The sequence below is a fragment of the Ornithorhynchus anatinus genome, chromosome 2, assembly GCF_004115215.2.
Source record: "Ornithorhynchus anatinus isolate Pmale09 chromosome 2, mOrnAna1.pri.v4, whole genome shotgun sequence".
NCBI lineage: Eukaryota > Metazoa > Chordata > Mammalia > Monotremata > Ornithorhynchidae > Ornithorhynchus > Ornithorhynchus anatinus.
The window spans coordinates 92,771,053-92,798,811 of NC_041729.1; the positions used below are offsets into that span (position 1 = coordinate 92,771,053).

The 27,759-nt window shown below is 42.3% G+C and overlaps 1 protein-coding gene across 2 annotated transcripts in view; it reads left to right on the forward strand.

Annotated features, from left to right (window-relative positions):
* The window catches only part of VNN1 (vanin 1), a 29,227-nt gene extending 3,601 nt beyond the window's left edge, over positions 1-25,626 (forward strand). The window contains exons 1-8 of one of the 2 annotated variants that reach the window (XM_003431225.4): positions 1,464-1,566; positions 1,715-1,946; positions 4,359-4,489; positions 8,518-8,710; positions 10,905-11,196; positions 16,325-16,698; positions 22,789-22,959; positions 23,517-25,626. In XM_003431225.4, coding sequence (XP_003431273.2) covers positions 1,734-1,946; positions 4,359-4,489; positions 8,518-8,710; positions 10,905-11,196; positions 16,325-16,698; positions 22,789-22,959; positions 23,517-23,696 — 1,554 coding nt within the window. In that variant the 5' untranslated portion in view covers positions 1,464-1,566; positions 1,715-1,733 and the 3' untranslated portion in view covers positions 23,697-25,626. Of the gene's footprint in view, positions 1-1,463; positions 1,567-1,714; positions 1,947-4,358; positions 4,490-8,517; positions 8,711-10,904; positions 11,197-16,324; positions 16,699-22,788; positions 22,960-23,516 lie in introns of those variants that run through there. The other variant, XM_001506435.6, reaches the window with a different exon arrangement.
* The last annotated feature ends 2,133 nt before the right edge of the window (positions 25,627-27,759 follow it).

The following is a 27,759-nucleotide window of genomic DNA, read 5'->3' on the forward strand; positions in this document are numbered from 1 at the left end:
ACGGTCCCTGCCGTTTGACGGGCTTACAGTCTAATCGGGGGAAACGGACAGACGAGAACAATGGCAATAAATAGAGTCAAGGGGAAGAACATCTCGTAAAAACCGATGGCAACTAAATAGAATCGAGGCGATGAACATTTCATTAACAAAATAAATAAGGTAATGAAAATATATACAGTTGAGCGGACGAGTACAGTGCTGAGGGGATGGGAAGGGAGGGGGGAGGAGCAGAGGGAAATGGGGGGAAAAGAGGGTGAAGCTGTGGAGAGGTGAAGGGGGGGTGGTAGAGGGAGTAGAGGGAGAAGAGGAGCTCAGTCTGGGAAGGCCTCTTGGAGGGGGTGAGTTTTAAGTAGGGTTTTGAAGAGGGAAAGAGAATCAGTTTGGCGGAGGTGAGGAGGGAGGGCGTTCCGGGACCGCGGGAGGACGTGGCCCAGGGGTCGACGGCGGGATAGGCGAGACCGAGGGACGGTGAGGAGGTGGGTGGCAGAGGAGCGGAGCGTGCGGGGTGGGCGGTAGAAAAAGAGAAGGGAGGAGAGGTAGGAAGGGGCAAGGTGATGGAGAGCCTCGAAGCCTAGAGTGAGGAGTTTTTGTTTGGAGCGGAGGTTGATAGGCAACCACTGGAGTTGTTTAAGAAGGGGAGTGACATGCCCAGATCGTTTCTGCAGGATGATGAGCCGGGCAGCGGAGTGAAGAATAGACTGGAGCGGGGCGAGAGAGGAGGAAGGGAGGTCAGAGAGAAGGCTGACACAGTAGTCTAGCCGGGATATAATGAGAGCCCGTAGCATTAAGGTAGCTGTATGGGTGGAGAGGAAAGGGCGGATCTTGGTGATATTGAGTGCCTTTCACATCATCCTACCCCAGCAGGGGCTGGACTGACCTCCATGAACTCTCCCAAGCACTTAGGACAGTGCAGAACACACAGTGATTGCTCAATAAATACAATGGAATGAATGAATGAATACCCAAGGTGGAAAAGAGAGAGACACACAGACCGCAACTGAAGTTCTCTAGACCGCAAGAGCTCCCACCACTCCCTCCTCTCAGAGGAAACCCGTCCCCTAACATCTCCTTGCATTAAGAGCAAGTGTAAACCTGCATCCAGGCCTCAAAGTCTGGCAGAACCTCATTTCTCTAATAGCCCTATGGGAGAGGAACCGTAGAACTGCTTAGAATAGAACATTTCCACTGTGGAAACTGATTTCCCCATCTGCATTCTGGAGGCCAGCTGACCTCTTAATCCTGGGGTATTACAGGCAGCTTCTGTGCAGTAGAAATGAAGGAGTGATTTAGGGGGACAATAACAGTTTTAGAGCAACTCATTCCACGCCAACTGGGACTGTCCATTGTGATTTCACATGACCGAAGGGGACTTGCCAAGGCTTCATCACTGGCTAAACATTTTTAAGGTTAATGAACTAGGGAAAGGCAATTTTCAAAAAGCAAAACACAACACAACAAAAAACTAGAGTACAAGGCACAGGAGTGCATTGCAAAACCTCCCTAGTAAACACCCATTTCCTGTGCCAGCCTGCTGGGAACCACTCTTCTGGGAGCTCGTCGAATCATGTGAGTAATAGTAATTTGTGGTGGACTAAGGGCCTGCCTAATTTTACCCTTATGCTCTCAGTGGAATCTACTAATAGTTCTGTGCTTTGTCTGAAATAGGATTTTTTTCCTTTTATAAATTTGCCAGGATTCTTTATTTGTGTTTCAGTGATAACTGGATTTCAGCCATGATCGCGTCACTGTGGAAAGCTTATGTGGAAATCCTGACGCTCTGTGTCCTCCAGACCAGTGCTCTGGAGAGCTTTATCGCGGCTGTGTATGAGCACTCCGTGATATTGCCTGTTAGAACCTCCAAACCTGTTTCCTATGAAGACGCCTTAAGTTTGATGAACCAAAACATGATTGTTTTGGAGAGAGCTATCAAGTCTGCAGCTGAACAGGTAGCAACTCTTTGCAGGGTGGGGAGCTTCTTTTCAATGATCTGAGAATTAGGATTGTGATTTTCTTCTGGGTTCTCAGTGGGCAGAGGCCTTCTGTTTGAAATTATCATCATTATTGTTGTTATTAATGTGGTATTTGTTAAGTGCTAACTATGTGTCAAGCTCCGTACTAAATCCTGGGACAGATAATCGTCAGATACAACCCCTGTCCCTAATGGGGTTCACAGTCCAAGAGGGAGGAGAACAGGTATTGAATCCTCACTAAACATATGGTGAAACTGAGGCACGGAGAGTTTATGTGACTTGCCCAAGGTCTCACAGCAGGCAAATGGTAGAACTGAGATTAGAATCCAGCGTGGCTCAGTGAAAAGAGCCTGGGCTTTGGAGTCAGAGGTCATGAGTTCAAATCCCGGCTCTGCCACTTGCCAGCTGTGTGACTGTGGGCAAGTCGCTTCACTTCTCTGTGCCTCAGTTACCTCATCTGTAAAATGGGGATGAAGTCTGTGAGCCCCACGTGGGACAACCTGATTCCCCTGTGTCTACCCCAGCGCTTAGAACAGTGCTCTGCACATAGTAAGTGCTTAACAAATACCATCATTATTAATCCAGATCCTCCGACTCCCAGGCCTGCGCTCCTTCCACTAATACATGCCTATAGTCTCAAACTCTGATCTCTGAAGTTTTAGCCTTCTGTGTTCTGGGTATATTGAGAGGAGTTTTGTAAATAAGCTTTAAAAGTTTCCCAAAGAAGAAATGGCTAATGTCCCAGTGTATTTGAAAGAGCCAGGAAGCAGAAAAGTAACCAGTAGCCCTAGCCAGACTGTGTTTACGGGAACTGAGGGGCTGTTGTTTCCACTCTTTCTGTTGGACTGGGGTTGGGGGTGACTGGATATTGCTTTGCAGGCTCTGTGGCTGGGGTGGAGGAGGGCAGTTTGGATTGGGAGGAAAGGATATGAGTGGGCAGAAAGGATTTGCTCCATCTGGGGAAGGACTGAGCAGTTTCTACAGGAAGACAGAAGCATGGTGGGATGTCTGATTTGGGTTATGAGGGAAAGTGGAGGTACTTATAGGCGGGAGCTGGGGAGAGAAAGGGACAAGAAAAAGGAGAGAGATCAAAGAAAATAGAAAAAAGCAAGACCAGAAGTAGTGTTTTTCCTGGGTTATATTAATGGTTCATCCAGCCCAGTTCAGTCTCTGAAGAGAAACAGAAAGCTTGGAGGAACCATGTGATGGCTGCCCTCCTGGACATTTTTCCTCATGGTTAGGGATGGACCAGCTTGGGCCCTAACTGTCCTTAATAACTATGGTATTTAAGGAGTTACTATGTACAAAGCACTGTATTAAATGTTGGGATCGATACAATTAGAGAAAAACGGACACAGTTCCTGTCCCTTGTGGGGCTCTCAGTCTAAGTGGGAAGGAGAACAGGTATTTTATCCTCATTTTACAGATGAGATGACTGAGGCACAGAAAAGTTAAGTAACTTGCCCAAGATCACACAACTGACAAGTGACAGAATGAATATTAGAATCCAGGTCCTCTGACTTCCAAGCCCATGCTCTTTCCACTAGATCACACTGTTTCTCTCCTGCTCCTCACACTGTTTATCTTAATCCATTACGAGCTACTCATTCTTCAATTCGTCTAATCTCATTTTTCACCTAGAGAAGTAGCATGGCCTAATGGTTAGAACACAGGGCTGGGAGTCAGAAGCACCTGAGTTCTAATCTCAGCTCCATGCTACCTGAGTAAGTCACTTACTTCACTTCTCTGTGCTGTGGTTACCTCATCTGTAAAATGTGGATTAAGACTGGGAGCCCTATTTGGCACATGGACTGTGTCCAACCTGATTATTTTATATCGACCCCAGCACTTAGAACAGTGTCTAGCATGTAGTAAGCACTTCACAAATACCATTTCTCAAAAAAAAAAAAACCACCCCAAAAACCTACTGATATTTTCAACAAGGATAACTTCCTGTGCATTCCACCCTTGATGTGAAGAAAAAGAAGAGTGGTCTTTTGGGGATTTGTTTTGTTTTGTTTTTTTGAAGAGTGAAGAGAAAAAGAAAGGGGAAGGTAAAGAAGGATGAGGTGACCTTTTCATCTTCTTGCTTGGGATAGCTTAATCAATAATCAATCAGTGTATTGAGCACTTTCTGTGTGCAGAACGTTATACTAAGTGCTGCTTGGGAGAGTGCCCTATAACAGAGTTGGTAGGCACATTCCTGGCCCACAGAGAAGAAAGTGATTAGATGATCCAGGGCGGACAGCTGAGGAAACCAGTGATGGCTGAAGGTTGTAACCCAGCTGGGAGACCCTGCACCTTTCTTAGCTCTTTACTAGACTTCCTGAATGACTGACCATTCCTACCGTTGATTCGATCCTGTTTACATTCAGCTTCTTTTAACAGGGGGCTCATATCATTGTGACTCCAGAAGATGGCATCTATGGGTGGTCCTTCACCAGGAACACCATCTACCCCTACCTGGAAGACATCCCGGACCCTCAGGTCAATTGGATTCCATGCACTGACCCCAACAGGTATCAACTGTGCTATTTAAAATAGATCATCCCAAGTTTAGTTATGAGTAGCTACTCTGGTTTCACAGAATACAAAATAGATGCTATGAGGTGATCGTTGATTCTCTTCTTGAAGTTAGAGGACCTCGGTTCTAATCCCAGCTCTGGTATTTGTCTGCTTTGTGACCTTGGGCAAGTGACTTGTCCATGTTTCAGGTTCCTCATTTTAAAATAGGAGTTTAGTATTTGATCTCCCTTCTCCTTAGACTGTGATTTAATGTGGGACAGGGTCTGGGTCCAACCTGATTATCATCTTGTATCTACCCCAGCACTAAATACAGTGCTTGGTACATAAGCACTTAACAAGTGCCATTAAATAATGGGTATAGTTGTTGGGTCTAAATATACAGTCTCAGTCCCAGGTTTTGTCTCTCTCTCTCTCTTTTTTTAACCAGGTCCAAGTATGTATTAGTTTTAGAAGTAGGAAGAAGAGGGGGAAAAGACAATATTTCTTGAGAGTATTTTATTCACAAACTGAGTATGCTTGAGAAAGCATGACATCCAGGTGGTGTGCCATGCTATTAGCTGCAAACTGATGAGTTTTTACTTCTTGGCCAGATGGGATGATTTAGGAGATGAAGTGGGTGAAACTCTGAAATCTTAGATGACTCCTCACACAGAGAGTCCTTGGCTGACTTCCAGGAGAAATTGAACTCTCCCTAAAGACGACTGATTAAAAAGGTTGCATGGAGGACCTTTTTTAAAAAAACATTACTGGTATTTGTTAAGCATTCTCCATGTCCAAGGCATGTACTTGGCTCTGGGGTAGCTAAAAGGTTGTCAGACTGGACACAGCTCACAGTCTTAATTTCCATTTTACTGATGAAGTAACAGAGGCCCAGAGGAGTTAAGTGACTTGCCTAAGTCAAATAGCAGACAAGTTTCAGAGCTGTGATTAGAACCCAGGTCCTCTGACTCCAGGTCCATGCTCTTTCCACTAAGTTACTCTGCTTCCCGAAAGGAGCCATCTTTGCTTCTGGTTCTGAGGCCCTCAATTCACCTCAGATGTCACAAGTAGACTGTACAGTCAAATTTTGTCAGACCACAACTGTGTCTCCCACACCAAAGCACATGACCTCAGTCTGGCTTTCCAATTGCCACAATCCTAAAAACAGCATTGAGTGGAATCCTCAGTCCTATATGGACAGAAAATGCTCAAATGCTATTAGAGTCCAAGAGTTCTGTTTCTTTCTCTGACAGAGCTCAGTCACCCATCACGACCCAAGTATGTGACCACGGAACTACCCTAAGTGTTTTTCCATCTTTCTGGCTTTGATCTGCTTTACTGAAGAAAATTTTCCACATACAACCTGTGTAAAGGACACTACTAAAGTCAGTTTAGAGGCCATATTTAGCATATTCCATTCCTACGTCAATGCACAGAATAGAATGATGGTGTTGGTTTCCATTGAAAATTAAGAAAACCAGTTAGAACAAAAATTCAAATAACAATTAGAAGCAGTGGGGCCTAATGGATAGAGCACAGGCCTGGGAGTCAGAAGGATCTGGGTTCTAAATCTGGCTCAGCCTTGTGTCTCCTGCGGGATCTTGAACAAGTCACTTCTCTTCTCTGGGCCTCAGTTACCTCCTCTGTTGAATCGGGATTAAGACTCTGAGCCCCAAGTGGGACATGGTCTGTGTCCATCCTGACTGTGTCCAACCTGATTAGTTCATAACTACCCCAGCACTGAGTACAGAGCCTGGTACATAGTAAGCACTTAACAAATAAATACCATATAAAATAGAACTTCCTTCAAGGAATAAATTATTCTTTTTCAAAAAAAGTTCCTTTCAATACAACCCACCTGAGTCTACTAGTTGATTGAAGATGCTTGCAGTTCTGTGACTGATGTCATTAATTAGGCTGAGCTTTTCGATGAGAGAACAAGCACCCTCCCCTCCCCCCAAAAAGGCATTTGAAAGCTCTGGGGGAAATTAAGCCACAATTGTGAGCACAGGGGAACTTCTGGAAGACCATGATTAGCAGCAACTGGGAAGGAGAAGTTGATAAGAGAATGCCATGTTCAGAACCCCAATTTAAGTCACACAGGTTGTGGTGTTTCTTGATATCAGCTCTGGTTGCTACTGCTCTCTCTTTTCCACTCTGTCAATGCAGGGTTTAGACTGAAAGTGAAGGAGTCTATGCTTTAGTCGGAGGGTAGATAGGTATGAGTGTTTGCCTAGGGAAGCAGCATGGCAAAATGCAAAGAGTATCCACCTGGGAGTCAGAGGACCTAGGTTCTAATCCCATTGCTGCCACTTGTCTGCTGTATGACTTTGGACTAGTCACTTAACTTCTCTATGCCTCCAATTATCTCATATGTAAAATGGGGATTAAAAGTGAGAGCATTAGGGACAGGGACTTGTCCGACACTCAGTACAGTTCCTAGCTCATAGTAAATGTTTAATAATAATTACTGTGGTATTTGTTAAGCACTTACTATGGGCCAGGCACTGTACTAAGTGCTGGGGTGGATACAAGCCAATCGGGTTGGGACACAGTCCCTGTCCCACACGGGGCTCACAGTCTCAACAAATACATTATAAAAAAATCATTATAAAAAACAAGAAGTGCAAAAAAGGTAAGCATAGGATTGGCAGATTGTGGGGTAGGGAGAGGGCAGTGCTTGAACAGAAACTTGTACACTGTAGAAGTCAGTTTTTGAAAAGAAACAAAAAACAAAAAAACATTGAAAACCCCACTATTCAGAATTCAAAATTGTTTCCCTTTGTTGCCAGTAGGAGACAGCAAAGTAGAGTGTATTGATTCACTGGATGATTTTTGAGACTTTCTTCTCTGAAAATAGTTTCACCTCACTTGATGTTGTATCAAGCAATGGTCTAATGGCTTTAAACTTGTTTAAGTTCTGTTAGTTCTTTACCTAGAATTTTTATGGGGTGTTAAAGAATGAATATTGTGAGAAATGCATCTCAAAACTGGATGAGGTGGTTATTCTGAGCATAAAAAAAGACTAGATTTATCATTCCACTTGGATTACCATCTCTCCTTTCACAACAAATGTCACCTGCTTCCAATCTCTGGCCACTCTAGGTCATGCAATTGAAGCCCATTCCAGTTTAATGCATCCTGTGGATCTGGGAATTCATTAGGGATGAGCAAGGATTGGCTTTCTGAATACTTGATTTGAACGTTAATTTTCAGGGATCTTCCTCAGTAGGTGAAATCTCCATCCCTCCTGGACCACCATGAAGGAAAATATCTGAACAGAAACTCACTCTGCAGGGAAAGTCACCAAGAATTAACTTGAAACAAAATGCTGAAAACTGTGCTTCACATTTCTGGTCTCCCTTCAATGATGCTGCTAGGGACAACTGAGTGGGGTCAGCAGCTCCATGGGCAAAGTCTGTCATGGTTTCTACCCACCCACTTTTAGAGGGGAGGCCCGATACACCCCCCCCCACCCCTCCCTCCGAGAACCGCTAACATTAAACTCTCTCACTCCCTTCATTTGAGGATGATCCATATATTTTCAAATACCCTTACCCGCCTGGGCTATTCCTCCCCAGGATGCATCCCCATCCATAGAAAATCTCTTCCCTTCTCCTCTCTTCCTCCCATTTTATCTTATCTGACATTGGGGTACAGCTGCCTTGGACTATTCCTTCCCTATCTCCCCACAAAGACAGTCTGACCACATCATTGCATTGAGCATCCTTCTGGGAACACTGTAAACTCCTTGTGGGCAGGGATCTTGACTGCCAATTCTGTTATATTATACTCTTCCAAGTTTTTAGATCAGTGGTCTGTATACAGTTAGTGCTCAATAAATGGCAGTGGTTGACCCAAAGCAACATTCCCTTCTCTCTCCCTTCTTGCCACTCCCCTGCACTATTACAGCTTGGGAATGGTTAATGAATTTTATTTCCATTCAGTTCTTAATTCTGGCAAATTTGCTTTGAGGAATCCATGGTGTGTCTTTTTGTCTACTGTGCACTCCCTTATTCATGCCTCTACCATCACGAATAAGATTTGGACACACACCGGTGCAGGAACGACTGAGCTGTCTCGCCAAGAACCACTCCATCTACTTGGTGGCCAACATTGGAGACAAGAAGCCATGTAACGCCACTGACCCCCGGTGCCCCAGGGATGGTCGATACCAGTACAACACCAATGTGGTCTTCGGTGAAGATGGGAAGCTGGTGGCACGTTACCACAAGGTGAGGAATCACTTTGGGAAGCAGTATGATGTAGTGGTTGAGCACAGACCTGGGAGTCAGAAGAGTTCTAATCCTGGCTCCACCACTTGTCTGCTATGTGGCCTTGGACAAGTCACTTCACTTCTCTGGACCTCACTTACCTCATCTATAAAATGGAGATTGAGACTGTGAGTCCCACGTGGGACAGGGACTGTGGCCAACCCAATTTGCTTGTATCCACCTCAGCGCTTAGTACAGTTCCTGGCACATAGAAAGCAACTAACAAATACCATTATTATTATTATTATTTTGAATCTGTAATGTTAACAGTATTGATTGAGTCCTTACTGGATGAAGAACACTGCACTAGACAGATGGGGGAATAGCTGAAAATGGAAGTGATGTGATTCCTGCCTTCATGGAATTTATCGTCTACTGAGGAAAACAGTAGAAATGCTTCTGTTTTAGTGTTTTGTTTTCATCTCTTCTTATGTATCTGTTGCCAGTCCCCTCCCCCAGCTTTTTGTTTTTAGGTAGTGAGCCCCTCAAGGGACAGAAACCTGTCCAATTCCCAAAACTCCTGACTCTTGGCTTCAGAGCTCTCCATTACCTTGCCCCCTTTAACCTCACCTCCCTTCTCTCCTCCTATGGCCCAGCCCACACACTTCGCTCCTCTGCCACTAACCTCCTCAATATGCCTTTTTCCCGCTTGTCCCGCCATCGACCCCTTACCCACATCCTACCTCTGACCTGGAATGCCCTCTCCCCTCACATCCGCCAAACTAACTCTCTTCCCCTCTTTAAAGCCCTATTGAGAGCTCACCTCCTCCAGGAGGCCTTCCCAGACTGAGCCTTCTCTTTGCCTCTGCTCCTCCTCCCCTCCACATCACCCCTACTCCCTCCCTCTGCTCTATCCCCTTCCCCTCCCCACAGGAATTGAATATATTTGTACATATTTATTGCTCTATTATTAATGATGTGCATTTATCTATGGTTCCATTTATTTTGATGGTAGTGATGCCTGTCTACTTGTTTTGTTGTCTGTCTCCCCCTTCTAGACTGTGAGCCCATTGTTACTAAGCTTACCATCTACAGATAAAAATGGGGAAAAGGGATAGGTGAAAGGCACAGAGGGAGAGATGAAACAAAAACACTAAGAAAACACAGAGACAAAAGCAAAGCTCTATTGGATACTGTCAACAGAGGAGCAGAATTTCAGGCTCCACGTGGCTCAGAGTCCAGTCACAACTGTGGCCATGGTGACCTCTATGGCCTCAACTGCCACAGCCTTCCCAGGGTTTTGTGGAGGCGGTGGCAGGCTGCGGTTGATTTTCTCTGTCGGCTGGGGTAGTGCAAGGCAGGTGGGGATTGTAGGTTCGATGGTGTTGCAGAGGAGAGCCTGTGTGGAATCCCGGGGGCAGGGTGGTAGTCAGCTAGAAGAGGATGTTGAAGGCCCTGGGAGCCATGATGGTGAGCAACAGGCACTGGGAGGATTTGTGCAGTCATCAGGGAGAGAGAGGCCTGTAAGTATCAATCTGTCAATAGCATTCAGCAATAATAATAATAATGTTGGTATTTGTTAAGCACTTACTATGTTCAGAACACTGTTCTAAGCGCTGGGGTAGATACAGGGTAATCAGGTTGCCCCACGTGAGGCTCACAGTTAATCCCCATTTTATAGATGAGGTAATTGAGTCACAGAGAAGTTAAGTGACTTGCCCAAAGTCACACAGCTGACAAGTGGCAGAGTCAAATTCGAACCCATGACCTCTGACTCCCAAGCCCGCGCTCTTTCCACTGAGCCAAGCTGCTTCTCTAAGGACCTCCTGTAGCTGAACAACTATTATACTAGGAGCTTGGGAGAGAATAGTGGAGGCAAAAGAGACAATCCCTACACCCAAGGAGTGCCTGAGGTTTTTTTCTACATTGGCCAATTATCCAGATCATTCAGGTGAAAAACAAGCAACACACTTTGACCTTAATTAGTTGGTTCTTTCAAGAAAAAGAAATACTTTCTCTTGTCTCATCCACATATGATAATAGAAACCATTTCCTTCATTGTAGATTCATTCATTCAGTCGTATTTATTGAGCGCTTACTGTGTGCAGAGCACTTGGAAAGTAGGTGTAGAAGTCATTGTAGATCTCATGAAAGTGCTTAATAGGGTGATATATTTAGCTTACTTTCTTCTTAATTTTCTTCCCCATTCCCTCAGCAACACCTTTTTCTCAATGAAGATCAGTTTGACACTCCCAGGGAGCCAGAGTTTGTGACATTCAACACATCTTTTGGAAAATTTGGCCTTTTCACCTGCTTCGATGTCCTCTTCCATGACCCGGCGGTGGCCCTGGTGAGCAGATTTCAGGTGGACACGGTGCTGTTCCCGACAGCCTGGATGAATGTCCTGCCACTCTTTTCTGCAGTGGAATTTCACTCGGCTTGGGCAATGGGGATGGGAGTCAATTTTCTGGCTTCCAATACCCACAATACCAGTAACCGTATGACAGGTAACTAACCGTCAGTCTTAAAAATGGAAGTTTAAGGATTTAGTGGAGTGATGGTTTAGCATTACCGCAGTTGATGGATTATAACATGCTTGTTCATGAGAAAAATCGTTCTACAATCCTCTGTGACTTGTTGAAGAATGGTTGAAGAATGAAGGGTACGGAAGCGTAAAAAGGTACAATAAGGGTACCAGAAGTATGAGGGTACCAGAAGGGTACATGAGCAGGGAAAGACATTAACAGGAAAAAGGTACTAGCAGGAGGATGCAACTCTCATACTGTCCCAAGACACATCTAAGCTTCAAAAAAGGAATATATTTCAGAAAATCATTACCTACATTTTTCCAGGCAAAATTTGCATTTTTTTCTAGCCTGTCTTCAGGTAATAAACAGAAAAATATAGAGACTATCTTACATTATTTTTGAAATCACAGTCTGAAAATGTCATTTTGGAGTTGATATAACCTTATCCTAAATCTTGAGTTACAAGAACCTAAAAATCTAAACGATTCCCTTCCTGGGTTAGGCCAGTGTTCCAATTCAGTCTTGTATTCTGTAGACTGTGGGCAGCTCTGTTCTTTAATCAATCATTCATGTTTATTGGGTGCTTACGGTGAGCAGAGCACTGTATGAAGCACTTAGTATATTAGCTTTTTGCTGAAATGGTTGTGTAAATTAATGTTTTGGAAATTAAGAATTTAAACATGCTCACATGGAAATGTTGAATTCAAGATCTTTAATGTACAGATTTATTTGCTATTTGATCAATTATAATAGCGTGCTTTGTACCATTTCAAAAACACATTATAGGAGAAGCAGCTTGGCATAGTGGAGAGAGCACAGGCCTGGGAGTCAGAAAGTCATGGGTTCTAATGTCAGCTCCACCACTTGTCTGCTATGTGACCTTGGGAAGGTCAGTTTACTTATCTATGCCTCAGTTACCTCATCTGCAAAATGGGATTGAGACTGTGAGTCCCACATGGGACAGTAGCAGTGTCCAACCCCATTTGCTTGTATCCACCCCAAAATTTAGTACAGTGTGTGGCACAAAGTAAGTGCTTAACAAATATCACAATTATTATTTATATTGCTTGGGCTGAATTTTTTTGACCTTGGGAATGCATGAATGTGTTTTACATTATTTCCTATGGGAAACTCTACTTGTTTAGTACTTTCTTGAGTACTAAACAAACACTCTATTAAGCACTCTATTTACATGGAACCAATTCAGAGTGTTAACTGGGGTATAGCTGTACATAGCTTGTTAGTAAATACAGTTTGTTAGCAAATACCTCTTTCTTTCTCTTCCTCTCTCTTTGCTACTTATGTATCCCTAACACCTCCTACTCAGCTGAATGTATTATAGGCAGCAGCATGGCCTAGTGCACAAAGCACAAGTCTGGGAGTCAGAAGGACATGGGTTGTAATCCCATTTCTTCCAGTTTTTTTGCTTATGACCTTAGGCAAGTCACTTAACTTCTCTGAGCTTCAGTTACTTCATCTGCTAACTGGGGATTGAGACTATGAGCCCTTTATGGGTGGGATAGGGACTGTATCCAACCTGATTATCTTGTATCTATCCCGGTGCTTAGTACAAAAGTACATAGTAAGCTCTTAACAGATACCATAAAAAACAGGCAAATAGACACTGCTTGGTTAATCTCTGCTTTTTGATTTACTGAAGGTTTAACTTTCCTTAATAAAATGTAAGTTTTTCCAGGTTGAGGGCAATTTATAAACGTAGAGCTTGATGTCGAATGTACCTTCAAAATAAAATGAAAGCCTCTTTATAGGCCAGAGCAAGGGAAATAGTATATGCAGTGTTTGGTTAGTTTAAGCCAAGAAAAATTTCCTACAGGGAAAGCTTACTATAAATGTTTATGGCATTTAGACATGTTTGCATTAATGGCCCAGAATTAGCCTGCCTGTAGCTCCTAACATTAAAATGAGGATCCTGTCCCCTTCTTTCTGACTGCCACCACCCGGGGCCAGACGTTTTTGACACGAGTTGTTGGGGTTGGGTGTCTAGACAAACTCAGAGTCACTGATAATCATGCAATCCTTGGCTTTGCTTCAGATACATAGAATTGTTCTTTGGTTCAGAATTGTCCCTCTAGACTCTAAGTTTGTTGATAGCCCTTTGCTATTTTTTTATGGTATTTGTTAAGCTCTCATTAAGTGTCGGGTACTGTACTAAGTGTTGAGATAGATACAAGATATAAGGTCGGACACAGTCCATGTCCCACATGGGACTCACAGTCTTAATCCCCAATTTACAACTGAGGTACCTGAGATCCAGAGAAGTTAAGTGACTTGTCCAAGGTCTCTCAGCAGACAACTGCTAGAGCCAGGATTGTAACCCAGGTCCTTCTGACCCCCAGGCCCGTGCTCTATCCATTAGGCCACACTGCTTCTCAGCTATTTGGGATAAACATTGATGAGGAACCAAGGTCAAGAGGGGAAAGGTAAAGCCTACCACCAGGAGGCATGCACACTTGAGTTGTTTTTTGCAGTAGTGGTGATGGTTTCCCTCGAGCAATCAACACTCTCTCACGTGGTCCCTTTGTGCACAGTGACCCATATTAATAGGCAGCTGGTAGGAAGAATGGGTGAGGTCTCTGTTACCAAAACTGAATATTATTGCACAGTGACCCATATTAATAGGCAGCTGGTAGGAAGAATGGGTGAGGTCTCTGTTACCAAAACTGAATATTATCTGAGAACTCACCAACAGCAAGAAGCACTCTGGCCATCCTTTTTGTAAGCCATCTTTGAATCTTCTGCTTGGAATGGCCTAGTTACGATCCAAGAGGTCCTTAGCACATTCTAGAGGGGAAATCGGGGGGAAGCAGAATCAAATTAATGAACAACAGCAAACTGTACTTAAAAAAACCCCCAACTCTCTAGACCTAAATTTCAGCAGGATGTTCCTAGGGAAGCTTATCTTCTTGACAGGATATAATTTGAATTTATGAAAAAGCACTGAACGGTTTTTGTTTATTTGTTTTGCAGTAGTGTTTGTTAACCGCTTACCATGTGTTAGGTACTGAATTAAGCCTTGGGGTAGACTGTAGACTGTAAGCTCACTGTGGCAAGTGAAGGTGTCTACCAACTCTGTTATATTGTTAGTGCTTAGTGCTAAGTGCTAAGTACAGTGCTCTGCATACGGTAAGCAGTCAGTAAATATGATCAATCCATATAAAATAATCAGATTGGGCATAGCCCCTGCCCCACATAGGGCTCACAGTTTTAATCCCCATTTTACAAATGAGGTAACTGAGGCACAAAGGAGTGACTTGCCCAAGGTCACCCAGCAGACAGAGGCAAAGCAGGGATCAGAACTCATGTCTTCTGACTTCCAGGCCCATGTTCTTTCTATTAGGTCACACTGCTTCTCACTAAACAAGAAACAAAGAAAGACTGTGATATTCTCATAAGAACATAAGGACAGAAGCATTAAGTTGGCTTAGTGCCCCACTCTGTCCAAAATACTGTCTTTAAGAGTAACAACTTACAGAATTTGGAGGAAAAATGTGATGATTTCCTACCCTGAGAGCTATCCTTCCAACTTTGGGTAGTTCTCTAGAATCTCTAAATTTTTTTATCAATAATCAATCAGAAACTTACCATGCATAGATCTGCTGCCTTATAAGGTAAAGAACTGAAAACACACCCAATCACTTTAGCAGCAAAAATTGATGCAATTAAGATATTTTTTAAGTTCCTTTATCGTAGTATCATTACTTAAAATTATGGAGAGCTTCAGAAATAAATATTAAAAAATAAGCGAAGAGAAGAAAAATTTCATCCCTCAACTGAAGGTTATTCAAAAACTGGATCAGTTAAAAAAACAAAAAAGACCTGGATTTCCACTGGCCACTCGAGAGTCCCTTTGTAAGTTATCCTTCTCCCTCCTGTAAAACTTCAATCTAGTAAAATTGTTCTTAAAGCAAATTGAGACAAACAAGCTTAAAATAAAGGGAATGGTGACAAAATGTAAAACATATTCCACTGGGTTATTATTCTAAATTGATAATATTGAAGCATTTAGTGAATGAGGCTCATTGTCTACCTTCAATATGGGGGAGGTTTCAATGCTGAGCAAAGTCTGTTGATTTATACATTTCCTAACCCTCCTAGCTGTAACATAGTACAGCTATGAGCCCACTGAAATAAATAATTATAGATCTGGTATTTGTTAACTGCTTAGTAAGTGACGTGCTGGGGTAGATACAAGATCATCAGGTCCCACATAGGGCCCACAATCTAAGTAGGAGGAAGAACAGGTATTGAATCCCCATTTTGCAAATGAGGGAACTGAGTCACAGAGAAGTGATTTGCCCACTGAAAGGAACTTAGTTCCTATTGCCTGAATTACATTTAGGACTAAGAAAAAGAATTCCAAATTTAAAAAATCTAGCTGCTATAAATCCACACGAGGTTGAATTCCTTCCCTGGGCTTCCCCCAAACAAGGTTGGTATTCTTGGCATGTGGCCAGTATTAAACCTTTCACCCCCTGTTGGTGTTCTATGAAATTTCCTCAAGTAATGCAACTTTAGGGAGGCAGAATTTGAAAAGTGGGGATGTGCAAGTAATAATATTAATAATAATGTTGGTATTTGTTAAGCGCTTACTATGTGCAGAGCACTGTTCTAAGCGCTGGGGGAGATACAGGGTCATCAGGTTGTCCCATGTGAGGCTCACAGTCTTCATCCCCATTTTACAGATGAGGTAACTGAAGCACAGAGAAGTTAAGTGACTTGCCCATGGTAACACAGCTGACAAGTGGCAATCAGGATTCGAACCCATGACCTCTGACTCCCAAGCCCAGGCTCTTTCCACTGAGCCACGCTGAACTAGAGTTTCACTTAAATTCCTTTCCAGTAAGAAATGATCACAAGAAACTTGCCCAGATTGAAAAAGAAAAAAGTGTGTGCTTAAATCTGTGCTAAAAAAATCCTAGGAGTGAGTGTACACAGTCATTTTCTCCTTGAATACAAAGTCTGGCCTAGCATGCGTGTAGTTAATTGGTGATATTGATACTGTAACACCAAGAAAGAGAAGTAAAACTGTGCAACAACTTGATTTTTGCTGTTTTAAAAAAAATGACTTCCTGTTTATCATTGTCAGGCAGTGGTATCTACGCTCCAGATTCTCCCAAGGTCTATCATTATGACATGAAAACAGACAATGGAAAACTCCTCATTTCAGAACTGGCCTCACATCCCCGCCTCTCCCCCACTTATCCACCGGCAGTGAATTGGAGTGCCTACGCCAGCAGTGTGGAAGCATTCCCTATGGATCAGAAAGAATTTAAAGCCTCTCTTTTCTTTGACATGTTCACATTCATGGAACTTGCTAAAGATACAGGAAATTACACAGTGTGTCAGAAAGACCTCTGCTGTCTTCTAAGCTACAAGATGGCAGAGAAGAGAACAGACGAAGTCTACGCTCTTGGTGCTTTTGATGGGCTTCACACTGTTGAAGGGCAATATTATCTACAGGTGATGTTTCTTTCTATCGGGGGGCCTAGATTGGAGGCAGAGTACTTTGAGAGGTGACAATATCACTTTTCTATTAGATGGCTTTCACCGCTCTGAAATCTGCCAGCATTTTGTTTGTATGGAAGTCTCAAAGAGTACATGGAACTGCAATATTCTCCCCAATTTCACCCACATTAATCAGTACTACCTCCTTAGAACACAGGGCTCTGGGTCTACTCTGGGTCTACTAGAGAAGCAGCGTGGCTCAGTGGAAAGAGCATGGGCTTTGGAGTCAGAGGTCATGAGTTCGAATCCCACCTCTGCCACTTGTCAGCTGTGTGACTGTGGGCAAGTCACTTAACTTCTCTGGGCCTCAGTTACCTCATCTGTAAAATGGGGATTAAGACTGTGAGCCCCACGTGGGACAACCTGATTCCCGTGTCTACCCCAGCGCTTAGAACAGTGCTCTGCACATAGTAAGCGCTTAACAAATACCAACATTATTGTTACTCTTGTGTTGACTCCGGCCTGGCCCGAGAATACCCAGATCCAGGTGTATAAGTATAAACCTCACCTCTGGGTTGGGGTGCCGTTCCACACATAGTTGGGGTTGTGGATGTGTTGTTGCTCCAGAGGCTGTTGGGAGCTGTAATGGTCCCAGAAGCAGTCAGGCAGATGTGAATGACAGTGCTCCTGTCTCAAGGCCCCAGCCAGGAGACCCTAAACTCCTGAAACAAAGGGAGGCAGAGCAAAGGGATCCATTCATTCACTGTCGTATTCATTGAGCACTTACTGTGTGCAGAGCACTGTCATAAGTGCTTGGAAGATTACAATATAACAAAATAACATAGTTGGTAGGCACATTCCCTGCCCACAGTGAGCTCACAATCTAGAGGAGGAGGCAGACATTAATATAAATAAATTACAGATATATACATAAGTGCTGTAGGGCTGAAAGGAGGGATGAACAAAGAAACAAGTCAGGGCGATGCAGAAGGGAGTGGGATAAGAGGAAAGGCAGGCTCAGTCAGGGAAGGCCTCTTGGAGAAGATGTGCCTTCAATAAGGTTTTGAAGGAGGGGAGAGTAATTAATTGTCTGCCACATTTGAGGAGGGAGGGCATTCCTGACTAGAGGCAGGATGTGGGCGAGAGGTCAGCGGTGATATAGACAACGTGGAGGTACAGTGAGAAGGTTAGCATTAGAGGAGCAAAGTGTGTAGGTGTGACCTGGAATGTCCATGGTTTGGCACAGCTTCACTTGGCCCTTAGGCTTGGAGTCTGCAATGTCTGTGGACTGAGGATGAGGCTAGAGGTGGGCCAAGCTTCTCTCTCCCTAAAGTGACCCATATCTGTATATTGCAGACAGGGAAAGTGTCTATTGTTATATTGCACATTCCCAAATGCTTAGTACAGTGATCTGCACACAGTAAATACTCAATAAATATGACTGAATAAATCTGTAAGATAAGATAAATCAGGTGTGCATCCACAATTACATACATGTGAGTTAAGTTTTCTTGGAATGTCCACTGAGGAAATTCTGAGATGTATGGTCTGGGACATTCCAAGAAAATCTAATAGAAGAGGGAAAGAAAGGATAGTGTGCCAATTTATCCATGCCTTGCTGTCTGACCTTCTTTTTAGGCTCAGGTTATGTGGTTCTGGGCAAGGTTGAATTAAGTTACACGCATTGGGTTTGTAAAAAGTTGCTCTACTAGTTAGAATGTCTCCTCAGTATTATTCCTAAGTATTTCTTAATTGGTTGGAAAGAGAGGAAGGAAGCAAGAGAAGCAGTGTGACCTACCAGAAAGAGTGTGGGCCTCGGGAGTCAGAGAAGCTGGATTCTAATCCTGGCTCTGCCACTTGCCTGCTGTGTGTTCTTGGGCAAGTCACTTAACTTCTGTGGGCTTCAGTTTCCTCATAAGTAAAATGGGGATTCAATACCTGTTCTCCCTCTTAGATTTTGAGCCCCATGTGGGACAGGGACCGATTATCTTGTAATTACATCAGTGTTTGTCACCTAATAAACACTTTGCTAATACCGTTATTATTATTAGGAGAAAGGACCAGTGATATTTAAGAAAGGACTACAACTCTATCCAGATGAATAACATAAATGTTTACATGCATATTCATTTTGAGGAAAGGAATAAAATTTGTAAGTGGCCTGCGTATGGATTTGTTACCACAGGATATTGTGCAGATTGAAAATATCTACAGGAAATTGGGTAAATTCCTGGATGATAAGTCATATGGAGTTATTTGGAGGAAAAGTTAAGGATGAGACAAGGCATATTCCCTAACTGTGAAGGCAGTTATCACATGAGTCTCAGAGAAGTTGCCAGAGAGATTTGTCCAAGGTCACACAGAAAAAGGGGAAGTTAATATATTTGCCTTGAAAAGAACCAAGTTAATTTCCCGAAGTGGGGGAACAGAAACATGATTGTTTAATCTTGTTAAACTAATTGTTATGTGCACCTTTACCTCTAGGTATGCACGGTGGTAAAGGCAGTTATCACATGGCTCCTCCTAGCATCCTTAACAATGGATATTTGTTATGGTATTTGTTAGGTGCTTACTATGTGCAGAGCACTCTATGTACTAAGCACTGGGGTAGATACAGTGTAACACAATTCTTGTTCTGCATGGGTTTCTCAGTTTAAGGAGGCGGGAGAACAGGCATTACACCCTATTTTAGGATGAGGAAATTAAGGCCTAGAGAAGTGAAGTGACTTGCCCAAGGTTACAAAGCAGGCAAGTGTCAGCACCAGGATGAGAAGCCAAGTTCTCTAGCACCCCCAGCCCTTTCCAGGCCCATGTACTTCCCACTAGACATGGCTGCTTCTCTAAGTGTCACGGATGAAGATACAGTACTGTTGGATGCAGCACTATTCTCCCTAATGTGGCATTGCTTCTGTTAGAACTTCACACAGAATTAATCTTTTCAAAGTCTTTTTAAAACTTAAGAGCTAAAAATGCATAAAGAACATCTTTATATTAAATAAAATAATCAGAATAAAATATGATCCTGTCAACACCATGTTGGTAGTTGAATAAACTATAACAGGAAATGACTGCAATCAATCAATGCAAAAGATACATTCATTCATTCATTCAAACTTATTTATTGAGTGCTTACTGTGTGCAGAGCAATGTAATAAGCGCTTAGAAAGTACGACATTGCTTTTCAAACTGAAATTGGTTGAAATTTTCTCGTACAGCAGGGTGTCAATAACTATTTATTGTTCCCAAGGTCTTTGAACACTTTTAATGAACTGTGCAGAGGGGGCAGGAAAACAGATTTAGATAGGATCGGGGGTTGGAATTTTCTAGGGTGATTCATTCATTCAATAGTATTTATTGAGCGCTTACTATGTGCAGAGCACTGTACTAAGTGCTTGGGATGAACAAGTCGGCAACAGATAGAGACAGTCCCTGCCGTTTGACGGGCTTACAGTCTAATCGGGGGAGACGGACAGACGAGAACAACGGCAATAAACAGCGTCAAGGGGAAGAACATCTTGTAAAAACCGATGGCAACTAAATAGAATCAAGGCGATGTACAATTCATTAACAAAATAAATAGGGTAACGAAAATATATACAGTTGAGCGGACGAGTACAGTGCTGTGGGGATGGGAAGGGAGAGGGGGAGGAGCAGAGGGAAAAGGGGAAAATGAGGGTTTAGCTGCGGAGAGGTAAAGGGGGGATGGCAGAGGGAGTAGAGGGAGAAGAGGAGCTCAGTCTGGGAATGCCTCTTGGAGGAGGTGAGTTTTAAGTGATCAAACCTGTGTTATAGCTTTGATTCTGTCTGCTACTCGGTTTGCCAGTCAGGAGTGCTAACTGTCATGTGCTGCGTGTATCATTACTTTCCAGTGTCTGTTGCTTCCAGGGATACCTCTCATTCAATCAGTCAATCATACTTATTCCTGTGTGCAGCATACTGTGCCAAGTTCTTAGGAGAGTATAATATCAAGAGTTGGTAGATTCTACCCACAAGGAGCTTACAGCCTTCAGGGAGAGACAGACATTATAATACATTTTGGGGATGTACATAAGTGCTGTGGGTCTGAAAGTGGGGTGAAGGGTACAAATCCAAGTGTGAGAGAAGTCAGAGGACCTGGGTTCTAATTCTGGCTCTGACACTTGTCAGCTGTTTGATCTTGGGCAACTCATTCAGATCAGCTTCTCTGTGTCTCAGTTACCTCATCTGGAAAATGGATTTCATACTGCGAGTCCCATGTGGGACATGAACATAGATTAGTTTGTATCTACCCCAGCACTTAGTACAATGCCTGGCACATAATAAGCATTTAACAAATACCATTAATTTTTTAACAAATGATGCTGTACATACATGCAATGGGTGGGGAGGAAGGGGCATGAGTACTCTTGCACGTAGCTGATGTAAAAATGCTGAAGTGGCGGTGGGGAGGCAGGGGAATATGATGGGGGGCAGCATCACCTACTGGAAAGAGCACAGATCTGAGAGTCAGAGGACCTGGGTTCAAATCCTGTCTCCACCACTTGTCTGCTGTGTGACCTGGGGCAAGTCACTTAACTTCTCTGTGCTTCAGCTACATCATCTGTAAAATGGGGATTAAGACTGTGAGCCTATGTGGGACCTGGTCCTTATCCAACTTGACTAGCTTGATTCTACCCCAGCTTTTAGCACAGTGCCTAGCATACAGTAAGTGCTTAACAAATACCATAACAAATACGGTGGGTAGGAAAGACTTATCAGGGATGTCCTTCTGGAGAAGATATGATTTCAGAAGAATCTTGAAAATGGGGCAAGCAGAGTTGGGGAAGATGTTTCAGGTGGAAAGTAGGGCATGAGGATGGGGTCAGTGGCTCTTTGTGGGCAGAAATCACATCTACCAACTCTATTATATTGTATTCTCCCAAGCGCTTAGTACTGTGCTCTGCACACAGTAAATGCTTAGTAAGTACCATTGATTGATCGACTGCTGCATTTCCACTTACCTAATTGCTTGTTGTGCCAGAAGGAACATGATGCAGGGATGAGAAAGAATGCAAATGATTCTATGCAAACCACTTGATAATAATAATAATTGGACACAGTTGGACACAGTTCCTATCCCACATGGAGCTCACAATCTCAATCCCCATTTTTCAGACGAGGTAAATGAGTTATAGAGAAGTGAAGTGACTTGCCCAAGTTCACAAAGCAGGCCAGTGTAATCATTGTTTTTTGTGCTAGCTCTCAGTCCAGAAGTATTTGTGACTGAATTGAGGCTCATCTGTTGTTTAATCTGGCAAACTTCATCATTGCATATTAAATATTTAGCATTTAGTATTTATATTTATTCTCATAATTGCTTGGTGTCTACTTGGCTTTCCCATTAGATTGCAAGCTTCTTGAGAGCAGGCATTGTAGACTTATAGGTCTTTTGTATATCCCCATGTACCTAATTCAGAGCTCTCCACCTTGTAAATAATCCATATTGCTAGTGGGCTGACTTCCTACCTGGTTTCTAAGAACATAACAAAACTTTTTTGTTAAGTACTATGCAGAAAGGCATGAAAAACATATAGTTACCAATTTTATTTTATTTTTGCTGATTGAAGCCCAGATTGGGAATGACATTAGAAGTTAGGTGAAATCTATCAAGATATTTTTATGCTTTTCCAATTGCTGGGCAGTATACCTGTGATTGGCACAATTCTAGAGTAGATTTTATAAAAGTTGAATTGTAAGAAGTGATATAATCTGAAGTTCTCAGGAGGTCAATGGTCTTCAACTTTAATCTTTTCCCTTGTGGCAGAAGTTGGGGTGGAAAGGGGGAGAGCTGGCTTAATTGTGATATTCGGTATTTGTGAAGCACTTGCTATGTGTCAGGCACTGTATTAAAGCACTGGGGTAGATACAAGAAAATTGATTTAGACACAGTCCCTGTCTCACCTAGGGCTCACAGTCTTAATCCCCATTTTACAGATGAGGTAACTGATTCTCAGAGAAGTTGCCAGAGAGACTTGTCTGAGGTCACACAGAACAAAAGGAAGTTAATATATTTGCCTTGAAAATATAGACAGAAACATGACTGTTTAATCTTGTTAAACTAATTGTTATGTGCACCTTTTCCTCTAGGTATGCACTGTGGTAAAGTGTAAAACTACCAGCTTGAAAACTTGCGGGGAGCCGGTGGAAACTGCTCTGACCAAGTTTGAAATGGTATCCTTAAGTGGCACATTTGGGACTCAGTATGTCTTCCCAGAGGTTTTGCTAAGTGGGATCCAGCTCGCCCCAGGAGAATTTCAGGTAGGAAAATGTCCAGGATGTTCCTAATCATTTTCCCAGGGAAGGAAAAGACAACAAAGTTTCAGGAGCAAAACCCATATTGAGTTCTCCTTCAGAATTTAAACGCTGGTCAGTGAGGATTCAGGTGCTCGGGAGAGGGGAGTGAGGAAAAATGAGTTTAAAGAAGACAAATTCAAACCTAACTTTAAGAGATGACAACAATTTAATTTCAGTTGCAGACCTATTGGGAAACAAAATGGAATTAAAAATGCAGAGTGGGAATTTTATCAGTGGAGGAACATCTTAATGGCCCTTTAATAGTCATTCAGTAGTATATACTGAGAGTTTACTTACATGCAGAGCAATGTACTAAGTGCTTGAGAGAGTATAATATTACAGAGTTGGCAGATGCATCCCCTTCCCACAATGAGAATACCTGAATTTGCAATTTCCTTTTCTCCGACCAAGGACAAACAATTAAGCAGATGGTCATTATTTTTAAGTTTTAAATTATGTCATACTGAATGAGCTCTGTTTCGAATGATGCTACCAGTTCCATCTTTCTTTGCTTTTATTAGGTATTAAGTGATGGGCGTTTGGTAAGCGAGAACGGACTATCTAAACCTGTGTTGACAGTGACTCTCTTTGGGAGGTGGTATGGAAAGGACTCAGCCACAGATTCTTCGGTGGATTTCATCGGACAATCATTCATGATGATAGTAATGATTCTGTGTTCCTATTACATGTTCATCAACTGAGACAGAAAGTTGTAACAGTGTATTTCTCCTACCATTCTTTTAGCTCATGGCTGTTGGAGGGAAGGCGAGAATTCCTATTAACCTGCCCTCGTCAATGCTACTGCTTAAATGAAGGGGAATTCCAAGCCCAATCTAATACCTATGCTTTTCTTTACTTAGTGATGAGCGATTATTAAATCAAAATAGCACACCTGGTGGTAATGGAGCTGGAAGTCTTTTTGGCAAGAATTGCTCTCTCCTTTGAAAAAGACACATTGATGACGTTAAACCACACTAGCAGTCATTAAAAGCACTCTTTTTCCTCTATGTCATGGGTATGTGTTGATTGGCAACATACAACAGTACCCATCATGAACGTTATTTTACTCAGGAAGTAATAAACATCCAATGGCTTGTCTTGGTAAGCCATTTACCAAGGTTTCTTTTTAGAGCTCTCTGTTATATTTAGAATGATGTATTCCAACTTTATGGATATTATCAGTTTAAAACTTGAATTTTTGGGTGTTAGAGAAATGGAACTATGGAAAACATTATCTTTACAAAATGCCATCCATATAGTCCTGTGTGTTTAAATGAAATTGTTGCAAAGCAGGTGACATACCTCTATGTGGACAATATAAACACAGCATATTATTTCTAAGACAAGAGAGTCAAATCCAGTGATCTCTTTTCTTTTTCTAGCTCTTCTATCATATTCTGAATGATGTACTTCATCTCTTCTCTTTATGGAAGTTATCAGTTAAAAACTTTGATTCTTGGGTGTTAGAAAAATGTACCTTTTATGCACAGTGTCTACATTTGCCCGAGTTGATATATATCTTTCTCATGGACTGGGTAATACAATCATTAAAGATGACAAACTCGACTAAGCCAAAGAGCTCAATCCAGACACTTGATCAAAGAAGTGAGCAAAAAATGTGATGGTCATAGCTGGTCTGTGCAGTGTAAGAAATGACACCTCTTCTGTGATACATTGGAGAATTATTTATCCCAAATTGAGGCAGGATGGTCTACCAGAAGGAAAGAGGTACCACTACAGGGATTTTAAAACCTTACAGGGGATTAAATATTATGACAGGCAGTGGGGAACAGGTAATGGAAACTCAGTGTTTCAGCAACTCTATCAACAGGAGCAGGTGAAGAGAAGCCCAGGCTCTGAGGCATGAGAATAAGTTTCTTATGTCAAATTTATTGCTGCTCTTATTGCTGTCTACTCCACCAGAAGGACAGCTGAGGGGTGTGTGTGTTTGCCATGTATGAGTGTGTTTGCCTGCTGTGTGTGTATGTGTGTGTGTATAAGAGGAATTGTCTGGAGGAGAGAGGGAGAGGTATGCCAGGAAGAACTTGTAGGATGGGCCCCAGGATTACAGCATTTCAGAAAAACTAAGGGCACTCAGGCAGTGGAAATTTCAGAGGTTTATGGTTTTGTCAATAACCTAGGCAAACACAGTTGATTTGGAAGGGGAATTGAAAAGTTTCCTAGAGGCAAGGGAGGAGACTGGATAGCTGGAGGTCTGAGGTCCGTACTGACATTTAAGGGATGAAATGAAGAGTACAAGGTGTGCACATACTATTAGAGAATCTAGCTCTCTGACTCTATCTCCAGCTCTGAAAACTGCTTCACTGTAGAATTACGATAAATCTCACAGGAAGAGCTCTCCCAAGGTAAATATTTCATTCTTTGGAACTTTGCCCTCCAGTCAAAGCAAACAAATCCCACCTGTCAGTGATGCGAGAGATCACACTGAGCAGACAGTATTTTGTCAAATCTTTTGTCTTGGTAGTGGAAGGGTGAAGACTCCAGCAGAACTATGAAATACATCACCTTTACAAAATACCATTCATATAGTCATGTATATTTAAATGAAACTGTGGCAAAGCAGGTAACAACTTATCTTTGTGTGAATAAAGTACAGTATCTTTTTTCTAAGACAGAGTCAAACTCAATATCTTTCATCTAGAACTATTGCAAGGAGCCTGGATTTGTAGTAAGATTTTGATAGACTATAAAATAATTAGCAAGGCTGTGTGGCTCTGAAGATAAAGCCAAGAACTGTTAGTTAGGAGAACTGGGTTCTAGTCCCGGCTCCACCTCTTGCCTTATGTGTGACCTTGAGGGAGACATTTATCTTCCTTGTGCCTCAGTTACCTTACCTGTAAATTGGAGATAAAACACTCATTCTCCTTCCCCCTTAGTCTGGGAGCCCCACAGGGGGAGACGGATTGTCCTATCTGATTGTCATGTAACTCTGCTCATCAGGGGGCTTGTCATAGTAAGTCCTTAATAAATATTCATACAATAGTATTTATTGAGCACTTACTATGTGCAGAGCACTGTACTAAGCGCTTGGAATGAACAAGTCAGCAACAGATAGAGACAGTCCCTGCCGTTTGACGGGCTTACAGTCTAATCAACGGGTTTACAGTCCAATCATCGTTATCATTACTAGAGGAAGTAAGGAAAGTCAATAATTTCTCAGATGCTTTCCAAGTAAATATACTATATATCTTATTTAATTTAATCAAGAATATTGTGATTTTTAAAAATTTCACTATTCATGTAGAAATGTATTGAACAAATACAGAGAAAAAAGACTCTTTTGAGAACCGTAGGAATTATCATTCGATGATTATCTCATTCCTATAAAGGATATTGTAGACCTCTTGCCTAGAAGTGTGTTGGGTACAACTACCACTGAAGTAACAACAAGCAATAAAACCCAAGGAAATCATATTTTTGAAATATCTTAAGGGACAACAGCATCACTTAGAATTTTCAGGAAGCCAAAATTTCAGTTGGTGAGATGATTTTCTCTAGAGGTGGAATGCTACATTAAAATCTTGTATTGATCTAAGTGTGTCCAGAGCAGGCTTATATTTTGAATCTCCAGGTGACAATTCAGTTGGTAGGACCTTTCAAAAGTCAACATCAGTGGAATGGTAGTAGACACAGAGGATGACTATATAGAAGCAAAATCATGAGTATACCTTCATATTTAGTTGGAAAACATAGGCATTGGCCCTTCTGCTACTTGACATGGAGCAATCCAGCTACTGGTCCTGTCTGCCCACCTGACTCTTTTTCAAGTAGGTTGTTGATGAAGTGAGGGACTAACACAGAACCTCCAGGACTTTTTGGGTGCATTCATCAATCAGGCAGATCCACAGTCGAATCAAAAGGCATTTCACCAGAATACAATCTCTTTGATTACCCAACCTATATGACCTCAATATTTTTGTCTTTTACCATGATAACTGAAAGGAGGAAATACTATCAAATCCTCCTACCATTACCTATATCAAATGAGGGAAATCTTAGGGTCATCAAATAAAATGTGCATTGCATACTTTAGACTGTAAGCTCATTGTGGGCAGGAAATATATCTGTTATATTTTTGTGTTGTACTCTCCCAAGCACTTAGTACAGTGCTGTGCACACAGTAAGTGCTCCATAAATAAGATTCACTGATTGATTATGTACATTGTTTTAAAGCCGGAAATTAAATTAACTAGTTGCTGAAACGATCATTGGTTTGTACTTCTAAAGACTTTTACAGGCAATCAATTAGATTCTACCCCTAGGAATTTCAGTAATGCTCATGCAAAAATATTAGAAGGTGTTTTGTAAATATATGCAGTTTTCCTACAAAAGGAGTTCATGTTCTTGTAGAACTCCATGTTAGGGAAAGTTCACTTTGTGTCTATTTCTTTGGCACTGTGTTTTGTTCTATCCAAGCCAGTTCAAAGAGAAGTGAAGTGACTTGCCCAAGATCACACAGCAGACATGAGAAGCTGCGTGGCTTAGTGGAAAGAACCCAGGCTTGGGAGTCAGAGGTCGTGGGTTCTAATCCTGCCTCCACCACTTATCAGCTGTGTGACTTTGGGCAAGTCACTTAACTTCTCTGGGCCTCAGTTACCTCATCTGTAAAACGGGGATTAAGACTGTGAGCCCCATGTAGGACAACCTGATTACCTTGTAACTACCCCAGCGCTTAGAACAGTGCTCGACACATAGTAAGCACTTAAATACCATAATTATTAATTATTATTATTATCATTATTA